The 11,277-nt window shown below is 45.3% G+C and overlaps 2 protein-coding genes across 4 annotated transcripts; one reads left to right on the top strand and one right to left on the bottom strand.

Moving 5' to 3' along the window:
- Positions 1-279: 279 nt before the first annotated feature.
- Positions 280-3,217, bottom strand: LOC6040551 (protein phyllopod). Of its 2 annotated transcripts, none has more exons than XM_038252176.1 (4): positions 3,034-3,217; positions 2,616-2,923; positions 1,933-1,978; positions 280-1,859 (listed from the first exon to the last, which is right to left on the bottom strand). In XM_038252176.1, the coding sequence occupies exons 2-4, from the start codon at positions 2,823-2,825 to the stop codon at positions 1,138-1,140; spliced, it is 978 nt and encodes a 325-aa protein (XP_038108104.1). In that variant the 5' UTR covers positions 2,826-2,923; positions 3,034-3,217; the 3' UTR covers positions 280-1,137. The 2 variants fall into 2 exon arrangements, with proteins under 2 accessions (XP_038108104.1, XP_038108103.1); XM_038252175.1 differs by having other exon boundaries at positions 2,616-2,847; positions 3,034-3,216.
- Positions 2,239-10,145, top strand: LOC6040550 (sister chromatid cohesion protein PDS5 homolog B-B). 2 transcript variants are annotated; one of them, XM_001849880.2, is made up of 8 exons: positions 2,239-2,255; positions 5,739-6,247; positions 6,317-8,588; positions 8,650-8,786; positions 8,848-8,924; positions 8,989-9,251; positions 9,313-9,528; positions 9,591-10,145. In XM_001849880.2, exons 2-8 carry the CDS (start codon positions 5,781-5,783, stop codon positions 9,738-9,740), a joined length of 3,582 nt encoding a protein of 1,193 aa, XP_001849932.2. In that variant the 5' UTR covers positions 2,239-2,255; positions 5,739-5,780; the 3' UTR covers positions 9,741-10,145. The 2 variants fall into 2 exon arrangements, with proteins under 2 accessions (XP_001849932.2, XP_038108102.1); XM_038252174.1 differs by lacking the exon at positions 2,239-2,255 and adding an exon at positions 5,264-5,458 and having other exon boundaries at positions 5,639-6,247.
- The last annotated feature ends 1,132 nt before the right edge of the window (positions 10,146-11,277 follow it).

The raw sequence follows: 11,277 nt of genomic DNA, 5'->3' as shown, positions 1-11,277 counted from the left end.
GACATTTAATTAAAGCTAATTAAAAGCGTTTTCAACTGAAATCGAGTGATAAATAGCTCAATAAGAAGTGAGCAAGCAAGTTTCTATCAAAAGTTTTGCAAAATTAGTCGTTTAAATAGTGAAAATCAGCAAATTGGATGGAGTTAGGAGCGAGTGCCTGCCAAACATACGAGAATTACCCCTAGTAGACGAAATACTTTTTTTTTTCAAAATATTATAATTTAGTAGAGTAGAGTAGAAGTAGAGAGTTGGAAGAGCCATCATACAAAATAGACAACTAGCTTGTTGTGTTTATTTCGCTATATTCATACCGTAACGTGTCTCGATAATTCACAATAAATAAGATTAGGGAACTTACGCAAAACGAAATCAAGTACAGTTTACAGTCATACGCGTTGTCATGGGATTTCTATTTTAATCAGTACAGTTATAATACTAGCTAGTGTAAACTAAAACAAAAAAACAACGGAATGTCCTTTTTTACTACACACTGTGCTATCGTAATAAAGCATGAGACGGACAACGTAAAAAAAACAGTGTTGAGAAATTTCCTTCGCTTCAGTACAAACTATGTATAATCATCAGCAATAGGTGTAAACATTCTCTCTTTAGAGTACACACACATATTTTCATTTCATCAATGGTTTGTAACATTATATGCTAATAATAATCATCATAATAAGTAATTCTCGATATTTCAACACTGAGATATTTTACGCTAAGTAGTGAGTTCGTCACTTGAAATTTCGCGCACAATGATAAAAACAAACATCTCTCGTCGCGCTGCCTATCCTTTTCCTGTTCTGGCTAAAAAGCGTGTGTTCTCTGCTCTCAATTGAGGATTTGAGGGGAATACTAAACTTAAAGTGAGTAACTTACATTTTTGGTGTGACTTTGCTACTGAATCGGTGGACGCGCGCTACGCTCTAGCCTAATTTGTATCGTTTGTTCGTTTTGGAATGGCAAATTTAACACAATATAATATGCGAGAAGAAGGGGAGGGGGGAAAGCGTTTTTTGTTGTGTTCTCTCTCGGTGAATGGCGGACGAAAACGTGTGATTTTTGTTGTTGTTGCATAGAGTGTGTGAAAAGTCGACAATAGCAATAGTTTAAGTGGGGGTGTGACGACTAAGTGGTCTAACGTTCCGTTGGCGCCGAATCGATCAGCGAAATGGACAGCGAACGTGACATCCGATGGGTGCGCAGAAAGTGTTGGTCGATTTGGTCGTTCTCGTTGCAGCTGGGGCTGAGTTGGTGCTGACGGAGCGAGTTTAACGTTGGCAGCACGTTGACCACTTCGGAGATGGCGGAGTTGAAGCTGAGGACGATGTCGCTGCTGTTCGTCGATTCCGCTGCAAGCTGCGAGTCTAGCGATCGTTTCCCGGTCGAGAGGGCAGGGCTGTTTTCAGCTTGACTGCGGAACGGATTCGCGAGTTTGTTGGACTCTTTGATCACGCTCGTTCCTTGATTTTCCAACATCCGGATGAGATGAGATTCAAACGGTTTGACTAGAGTTGTGCTGTTGGCGTTGCTGGCTTCGGTACTGCTGGAGATCATGTTGTGTTGTGAGGACAACTTCAGTACCGGGCGGCCGGATGATGGTCGTTTGGGTTTTCTCTTTGGCGAGGCATTTTCCTTTTCCGGCGATTTTACCGTGGAAGACACGACATTGTCCTGTTCGAGGTTTTCCTTGTCTCGGCTGGAACCGGGCGCCGCACTAGAGCTGGAGCGGCCATTGTTTTTCGGTCGCTTGTTCCGGTTCTCCGACGACTGGGACTGGCGGCTGGACGATGGCGTCGATTCGTAGTTGCGGGATTCGGACAAGTGCTGCAGCGAGTACCAATTGATGAGCCAATTGTCTGAAAAGGGGGGGAGAAGCGAAAGGTAAGTGAGTTTGGTCATTCGCGCGATAAAACCCGACGAGACACTTACTGCAGCTGAAGCAGATGTATTTGTCCTCGGTGTCACTTCGTTCCGCCTGTGTCGAGGGGAGAAATTAAAAGAAATATTAAAAGATAGTTTGATTTCCCCAAAGGAGGAGAGTTGAACTCAGTTCATTCAACGGCAAAGAAAGAAGAACGTGGAAAGGAGCACTACAGAAAACATCTGCTCGCCTTTTTATTGCCCTCTCCACCTCTACATCCTTTCCTTTGCTCTGGTCTTCCCACCCGCGCGCGCGCCTTGCCCCGTATTCCGTTACATTGCCGCATGTGTGAAGGTATGTAATATCCTGGCGAACAAACACACACACACACATGAACTATGTTTAGTTAGTTTGACTAAAGCTTAGGGTGGTCAAATTTAATTCTTTTTTCAATTTCTCATTGTCATCCTTTTTTGCTACAGAAAAAAAAAACAAATTTAATTTCAATCCTGTTATGACCACCCCCAGGCAGGTAAATATCTGAAATAGATTTGTTCGAAATATAAAGGTAATTAAACTATTTTTCTGTTACAAAAAAATGAAACAATCGGCTACTGTTCACTAAGGTCACTCTGTCCCCGCGCGACACGCGGGGGTTATTGAATCGTGCCAGAAAGACCAACCAACGAAAAAAAAAATCGATAATCCGCCTTTCACCCACTTTTTCCTTTAGACAAGGACGAGCGCTTACCCGAAAGTTGTACTTTTGATAGATGACCTCGCGGATGTTGGGCCCGTTCCGGGGCTCGAAGATGTTCAGCGACAGGTTGGTGTAGATTCCGCAGATGAGGCAAACGTTGGTCTTTTTGCCAGCCGCTGGTGGTGCTGCTGCCGCCGGGGCCGGACCTGGTCCGCCGTCCTTTCCGGGGGTCGCGTCGCTCGACGAGGCGGGAGTGCTCATTCCGACGGCGGTGGCGGCAGTCCTGCAATTGTTGATGAGGGGTTGTTTGAGTGCGGGGGGGTGCGGATTAGAGACAAAGCGCACTTAATTTGATTTGGCTGAGCTCGTTTTTTTTTTCAGACGAGGGAAACACGCATTTAGGGCACGGAAAAATCAATTATTTTTTGCATTGAAATCGGTCAAACGAGTAAACGATCCGCAAACTTACCTGACTTGCACTATGTATGTGACAACTTATCGGATAAAAGAACCGGAATCAATCTTGCTATCCTAATTTAAAGGATTATTCCGATTCCGAAAAAAACAGCTTCGTTTTCTCGCGAACGATTCCAGTCCTGCAGCCTGCAGCGCCCAGCAGCAGATGTTTTCACACCAAAAAACGATGTGTTGTGGATTGATTGTAGGTTGTCTGCTATTTAACATTTTGACAGATAGGTGTGATTGAAGCGAAGCGTTGCCAGTTTTCTACAATATTTACGTACAGAAAATTGTGTAAACTCTAAAACTGTAAACCATTTTCTCCAAACTAAACTGTGAATAATTTTTCCTTTGGCTTTTTTAATTTTTACCTGAAATGCCGAAATTCCTAGAATGTTTTTTTGAACATATTTTAAGATCAGAAGGAACTCGGTCAAGAAAAGTTGAGCATTTTTTTCGTGACTCTCCCAAAAAATGATGACAGTTCGGAAATTATATTCAACTTTTAAAATTTTGAACTATTGTTTTATGAGTTTTGAAAATCATAAATTTTCTGAAATTTTTGAATACAAGAATTTTTTAAATTTAGCATTTTAGAATTTCAAAAATTATAAAAATTCAAAATAATAGGATTTTAATTTTTAAAATTGAAATAAGGCTTTCTAGGCCCAGTAAAAAAAATAATAATTTAACCCAAAAATGACGAACTTCTCGTCACAGTGCCCTGATGCAAACAAAGACCGAGCTGAGCTGTCACAGCCCTGCGAAGTATGTTTGCTTACATATCGGGCGGCCAGTAAAAAAAAAACAGCTAAAAGTCGCCTAACAAAAAAATGCTAGAAAGAGATAGGAAACCTGATGCAAACAAACGTCCAGCTGTAATGTAAACATACTTTGAATGTGTGGCCGGGACCGTGGTGTAGGGGTAAGCGTGATTGCCTCTCACCCAGTCGGCCTGGGTTCGATCCCAGAAGGTCCCGGTGGCAAATTTTGAGACGATGATCTGATCACGCCTTCCGTCGGATGGGGAAGTAAATGTTGGTCCCGGTCTAACCTAGAGGTGTTAGGTCGTTAGCTCAGTCCAGGTGTAGGAGTCGTCTCCCTGGGTCCTGCCTCGGTGGATTCGCTGGTAGGCAGTTGGACTCACAATCCAAAGGTCGTCAGTTAGAATCCCGGGGTGGATGGAAGCTAAGGTGTAAAAAGAGGTTTGCAATTGCCTCAACAATCAAGCCTTCGGACACCTAGTTTCGAGTAGGAATCTCGCAATCGAGAACGCCAAGGCAAAGCTGTAGAGCGAATAATTTTGATTTTGACTTTGAATGTGTTGGTAAATTTCTGACTAGAAAGCCTTATTCTTAAGAAGAGAATATATAAAGTTCCCAAAACTTTTAAAATCTAGAAATCTAAAATTACAAAAATGAAACATATATACTCATGTATACATATATACTCATATATACTCACAATCCAAAGGTCGTCAGTTAGAATCCCGGGGTGGATGGAAGCTAAGGTGTAAAAAGAGGTTTGCAATTGCCTCAACAATCAAGCCTTCGGACACCTAGTTTCGAGTAGGAATCTCGCAATCGAGAACGCCAAGGCAAAGCTGTAGAGCGAATAATTTTGATTTTGACTTTGAATGTGTTGGTAAATTTCTGACTAGAAAGCCTTATTCTTAAGAAGAGAATATATAAAGTTCCCAAAACTTTTAAAATCTAGAAATCTAAAATTACAAAAATGAAACATATATACTCATGTATACATATATACTCATGTATACTCATAATATGTATAATGTATTTGGGGTTGCTGTAAAATAAAATTATAAAAATCTCAACATTTGTACAGACTTTATTATGATCAGCATCTAGCACTGTCTGGCAGCACCGTTAAACGTCAAATAACAGAGCAGCCAACTGAAAAATAAACCGGGAGGTTTTTTTTACCGAGGGGCCGCTCTCACAATGATTAAGTTTTGCGGAATTCGAAATTAATGCAATCCGGTCATTCTACCAACTGTAATATTTTTTCATTCATTTTAATTTATGATTCATACGAATCAATTGCAAATCAAGGTTAGAAAACTCCCATCTTTGCTCATTTTTCCAAGTCTAAAACTTTCCACCCACCCATCGAACGACCCCCCAGGCCTCTCCTCTCCTTTTCCCTCCTTCGTGTGTTGGGTGTCAGTCAGCCCGGCTAGAAGAGTGCAACAACGCAGCGCTGTCGTTCGTTCGTTCGCACGAACGAATGTCAACCCAAAAGAGAGAGCGCGCGAGCAAGAGAGTAGCAAAGCCACCATATCCATCCATCCCTGCTTGCTGTGTTTTGTGTGTTTTCCCGAAAAGTTTTAGAAAATTCCCTCGGAAAAAAGGCTGCGGAAAAGGCCAGCTCGAGTGTTGGAAAGAACGCGGATTAGCGAATGCACCAGTCGACAGGTGAGACAGGCGGCCAACCTCTTTTATGAGATTGCGGGACTGTTTTCCTTCTGAACGGCCATTGAAGCTTTTTTTTCGTCTTCTCCTTTTTGCTCGTCTTTTTTTTTTTTTGCTTGCTTGGCTCCTGGCAAATTTTGGGGTGTTTCGCAAAAATAATCGGAATTTGTTCGGTTCCCACAGTGACCATCGGCGTCCGGAACGAACTGCAGGATTTGCGAGGGTGGAGGCTGGGCATCGAGGGCGGGAGTCAGCGGAACCGGTGAATCGGCATAAAACACACACACACACACGTACACACTTGTAGAAAGTGCCGGAAGGGGCGATGGCAGATATCATCTATCCGCCGGGATGTCGGCCAATAAACGAGGACATGGGTCCGGACGAGTTGATTCGGCGGCTGAAAACGCTGACACACACACTGCAGGCGATGGGTCAGGACGAGGGAATGTACACACAGTATATTCCGCTTGCCGTGCACCTGGCGGACGAATACTTTCTTCAGCATGCTTCCAAGGACGTCCAGCTGTTGATTGCGTGCTGCATAGCGGACGTGCTGCGGGTATATGCGCCGGAAGCGCCGTACAAGGACCAGGACCAGATTAAGGGCATCTTTCTGTTTCTGATCAAGCAGCTGAACGGGCTGAAGGACCCGAAGGATCCGGCTTTTAAGCGGTACTTTTATCTGCTGGAGAATCTGGCCTACGTAAAGTCCTTCAATATGTGCTTCGAGCTAGAGGATTGCCAGGAGATATTCTGTACGCTGTTCAGTTTGATGTTCAAGATTGTCAAGTAAGGATGGGCACTCAACTTGAGGCCGGAATGGAAGTTTTAATCTTTTACTTTTTTTTATAATTTCAGCGACGAGCACAGCTGCAAGGTAAAGTCGTTTATGCTGGATGTGTTGTGCCCGTTGATCACCGAGTCGGATTCCGTTTCGAACGATCTGCTGGATTTGATATTCATCAACATTGTGGAACCGCTGAGGACACAGAAGAAGAACGCGTACCAGCTGGCCAAGGATCTGATCGTGAAGACGAGCGACACGCTCGAGTCGTACACGCAGGCCTTCTTCAACCAAATTCTCATACTGGACAAGTATGAAAAGCAGTACCAGATAATGCCCAAGATCTACGACGTCATCTACGAGTTGAACGTAATTAGTCCGTCGATTTTGCTGTCGGTGCTTCCTCAGCTGGAGTGTAAGCTAAAGTCTGCCCAGGAGAACGAACGACTGAAGGCGGTTTCGCTGCTGGCCCGGATGTTCTCCGAGAAGGATTCAACGCTGGCCAAGCAGTACGGCCCGCTGTGGCGACAGTTCCTAGGTAGATTCTACGACATTGCCGTTCCTATCCGCATCAAGTGTGTTCAGAGCACGATGCACTTTCTGCTCAATCATCCAAACCTGAGGAAAGACATCATCGACATTCTGAAGGTCCGCCAGCACGACTCGGACGAAACGGTCCGTTACGAGGTGGTGATGGCCATCGTGGAGACTGCAAAGCGAGACTTTCAGATCGTGTCCGAGTCGGAGGATTTGCTCGAGTTCGTGAAGGAACGTACGCTGGATAAAAAGTACAAAATTCGCAAGGAAGCGATGAACGGACTGGCGATGATCTACAAAAAGTATCTCAGCGATAGCAACGTGCCCGAGGCGACGAAAAAAGCCATCAACTGGATAAAGGATAAAATATTGCATGGATATTACATGACCGGGATCGAGGATCGACTGCTGGTCGAGCGGCTTCTCATCACCTGCCTAGTTCCGTATCAACTGCCGGCCGAAGATCGTATGAAGAAGCTGTACCAGTTGCTTGGCACGATTGACGAAAATGCCACGAAGGCGTTTATCGAGCTGCAGAAGAACCAACTCAAGGTGCGACGAAGTGTGGCGGAATGGATCAAACTGCACAGGATCAAGGAGATCAATCCGACCATCCAGAAGGACATGAACGCCAAGTGCACCAACATTGCAAAACAACTGCCAGAGCCGGTGAAAGCGCAAGAATTTCTGCTCAAGTTTAGCGCGCAGATGCGCAAAGATCCGAAGCTCATATCCGAGATGGAGACTATTTTGAAGCGGGACGTGTCCTGCAAAGAGTGCGCTGATACCATGGCGATCGTACTGAAAAAGCTCGGCCAACCGATCATGACCAATACGTACTACAACACGGTCAAGATGTTGCTCGAGCGTATCGCCTCCGTCATGGTCGACAAACAATCAATCGGAATCCTGATCGAGCTCATACAGGAATGCATGAACGGATCGGAAGTGATTGACGAAGTCAGTCTACCCTCGGAATCGGCGGGCGAGCGTGGCCTCAAGCTGTTGACCGTCCTGGCGTACGTATTTTCCGCGCACTTCCAACACGAAGAGATTCTGCGCCACATGATCGGCTTGCTCAACTTTGACGAGGAATACGTCGCGCCGTACGTGCTGAAGGCTTTCACGTACCTGGGCCGCTACAAGCCGCTGATTGAGTCGCACCTCGAAATCATCAAAGAACTGGCCCCGATCTGCAAGGAGTTTGCCGTGGCCGGGTCGCCGAAGCAGGCCAAACACGCAATTCGCTGCATGTTCGTCAACACCCAGTCCGGCGATCCGAGCGTCGATCCCAGCATAGACATCTTCCCGGACATTGTGGAGTCGTTCAAGGGTACGCTCAACCCAGACAACGAACACTACCGGACGGCGATCGTCAGCCTCGGTCACATTGCGTACAACCTGCCGGAAAAGTTCCACGTACAAATCAAGAACATAATCTCGCGTAAAATCGTCAAAGAACTGCTCGTGAAGGAAGCGTCCGAAGGTCGACCCGAGGGCCTCAGCTCGGACTGGTGCGACGAAGAAGATCTCCCCGAGGAAACCCGCTGCAAGGTGGAGGGACTCAAAACGATGGCACGTTGGCTGCTGGGCCTCAAAAAGGACGTCCTTTCGGCCCAGAAGACGTTCCGGATGCTGAACGCCTTCATCAGCAAAAAGGGCGACCTGCTCGAGCAGGGGACGCTCTCGTCGGCGGAGAAATCCTGGCTGCGGCTCAGCGCCGGCAAAGCAATGCTCAAGATCTGCGAGCAAAAGGGCGTCGGTGATCAGTTCATCGCGGAGCAGTTCTACAACCTGTCCCAGCTGATGGTGAGAGTTGTTTGAATTTTGGGCATGAGTTGGTTACTAAATGGCTGTTTTTTGATTGCAGTCCGATCCGGTGCTGGAAGTTCGGGACATCTTCGTCAAGAAGCTGCACAAGGGCCTCAACAAGGGCATCCCCCACAAATGTCTTCCGCTGGACTTTATGGGCTTTTACGTGCTGGGCGGACGGGAACCGGACAGAAAGTAATTTAAAAAATGATAACTTAAATTGATAAATTTGCCAATATTCTACTTTGTTTCGCAGACTACAGCAGCAGATCAAGTCGAACATCGAAACGGACGTCAACCGAAGAAGGGAATACGTCAAGACCTTTGCCACCGGTAAACAAACCCGCGAGGAATCTCGAACAAAAAAACTCTAACAACTTTTTCTTTCGCTCCGCAGTGGAACGCGCCATGTGCCAGCTGCCGCACATCCTGCCCGACTACATGCTGGTGTTTGCCGTCCCTGTATTGACGCACGATCCGCGCTTCACGCGGCACACCGACCCGGTCCAGCTGCGCCAGATCGAGCGCTGCCTGTGGATGATCCTCGAGCCGCTCGTCAACAACAAGGAGTTCTTCTGCTTTGGCTTCTACAAGAACCTGATCGAGCGGATGAAGAACCACAAGGATTCGCTCAAACCGGACGACGAGGACACCAACAATGTGAGTTTGCACTTGAATTTCTCCTGGCCTACCCTCGAAATTCTCAAATTCCCATTTACAGAAACTGTGGGCCATCTGCGACATTGCCCTGGGGCTGATTCTGACCAAAGTAAACACGTTCGACGCGCGCGAGTTTCCCGTGGACGCGCGCATCCCCTCGATGTACTTCCAAGCGCAGCCCGAAAGTTTCCACAACGACCGGCTGTACATCCCCGAGGACATGTACCATCTGACGGGGTCGTCCTCGTCGGCGCCCGCGAAAAAGACGCTCGCTGGGGTGAGTTTCCAAAAAGTCGATTTTGGTTCGTTCAAAAATTTCAACGTTCTTTCCGCAATTAGGACCGCAAAAAGCCGACCACTTCGAAGAATGCGCTGAACCACGAAGGCAACGGCGGAACCAGCGAGGACAATGTCGGCATCGATTCCGGCGCGGACGACGACGAACCGCCGACGAAAAAGATGCACAGCAGTAGCAACGAGGACGACTAACGAGCTCTAGCAAGGTAACTAAAACACACACACAGACACATTTTTAGATTTAACCCAAACCTCTAACGTTAAGGCCAGAAAGTTGATCTTTTTCAAAAAGGTTGAGATGATGAAAATATAAAATCTAAATTTGCCGTGGAGATACACATTTTCTGAACGGAGAAATATTACAATTATGTTTTCTGATGTTAAGTTATTATTTATACAAACAAAAACAAAAAAAAATGACGCGCGTGACACGAAAGAGGGCGGCTCCCTCTTTTGTTTCCTTTTGGTAAACAGTTTGGCGCGAGTTGGATGTGTCTAAAAGAGTTAAGGGTAAAGTTGTCATTGCGCTGAAATTATTATCAACTTTATTAAAGTGACAGGGCAAAACTCCTAAGAGAAAGAAAGTAAAAAAAAAAACAAGCCGGAAAATCCAATAAAATCTTACAAATTTAATAATCGTGCTGGTCGTTGCTCAAATCCGAACGTTGCCCTTGAATCGAAGAAGTTGGTTGGGGTTGTGGGATTTCTATTGAAGCAATCAAAATTTTGGTAGAAAAAATCGCTATATTGTCCATTTTTCTTGATCCTTGATGACAAGGTAGTTGGTGATTTTTGGAAACGGTTCGTAAACCTTCGACCAACGAGGGTTAGAGTCGGGACGGCTAAAAGAAGGGGCGCGCCAAAATGGGAATGTGAAATAATTTGTGATTGTAGACGGTATTGTTTGGATTGGCAGCATATTAAACCGAGAACGGGGTTTCTCTCCTTTTTATTTCCAGCTGCAATATATCTTTTATTTTTACTTTGTTCAACTGATTTTCTATACGGCTTCTGTTTAATACCCACCATTCATAGGGGAACAGCCTCTAATTCCAGCGTGCCTCTAATGTCAGCAGGTCAGAACTTTGATATTCAATTAAAGCTAATTAAAAGCGTTTTCAACTGAAATCGAGTGATAAATAGCTCAATAAGAAGTGAGCAAGCAAGTTTCTATAAAAAGTTTTACAAAATTAGTTGTTTAAATAGTGAAAATCAGCAAACTGGACGGAGTTAGGAGCGAGTGCTTAACCTGCCAAACATACGAGAATTTCCCCTATATATTTTTTTTAATTAATTTTTGATTCTCTTATTTCTAAACACTTTTCTTTTTTTCTATAGCAAGCTGTGTCTTAACAAATATAGTTTCATTGTGGTCGCGATGTCAATTTTGTTTATCATTTGCTTTTTCTTTGTTGTTGTCCCCCCGATTGCGTTTGTTTTTCTATACGGGCGGCTTCGCGGAGTTTGACAGTTGCGTTCGTAAAGTTGAACGGTGCGGGTCGCGGTCATCACGCAAGATTTTCGTTGCCGTTTCCGTTTTTGTTGTCCCCCCGATTGTGTTTGTTTTTCTATCCGGGCGGTTTCGCGGAGTTTGACAGTTGCGTTCGTGAAGTTGAACGGTGCGGGTCGCGGTCATCACGCAAGATTTTTGTTGCCGTTTCCGTTTTTGTTGTCCCCCCGATTGTGTTTGTTTTTCTGACCGGGCGGTTTCGCGTTTTTGCTTTTTCGA

Source organism: Culex quinquefasciatus, chromosome 2, assembly GCF_015732765.1.
Source record: "Culex quinquefasciatus strain JHB chromosome 2, VPISU_Cqui_1.0_pri_paternal, whole genome shotgun sequence".
Taxonomy (NCBI): domain Eukaryota; kingdom Metazoa; phylum Arthropoda; class Insecta; order Diptera; family Culicidae; genus Culex; species Culex quinquefasciatus.
Note: the sequence above shows the minus strand (reverse complement) of the source record. Positions and strands in the feature narration are given on the sequence as shown.

What these genes read in the sequence shown, in the direction of transcription:
- LOC6040551 (XM_038252176.1), bottom strand. Translation starts at nt 2,825, where the DNA reads ATGAGCACTCCCGCCTCGTCGAGCGACGCGACCCCCGGAAAGGACGGC. An exon ending in ATCAAAAGTACAACTTTCGG is followed by an intron (nt 1,979 to 2,615) that starts GTAAGCGCTCGT and finishes CCCTCGACACAG; the next exon opens with GCGGAACGAAGTGACACCGA. An exon ending in ATACATCTGCTTCAGCTGCA is followed by an intron (nt 1,860 to 1,932) that starts GTAAGTGTCTCG and finishes CCCCCTTTTCAG; the next exon opens with ACAATTGGCTCATCAATTGG.
- LOC6040550 (XM_001849880.2), top strand. Translation starts at nt 5,781, where the DNA reads ATGGCAGATATCATCTATCCGCCGGGATGTCGGCCAATAAACGAGGAC. An exon ending in TTGATGTTCAAGATTGTCAA is followed by an intron (nt 6,248 to 6,316) that starts GTAAGGATGGGC and finishes TTATAATTTCAG; the next exon opens with CGACGAGCACAGCTGCAAGG. An exon ending in CGTCAAGACCTTTGCCACCG is followed by an intron (nt 8,925 to 8,988) that starts GTAAACAAACCC and finishes TTCGCTCCGCAG; the next exon opens with TGGAACGCGCCATGTGCCAG.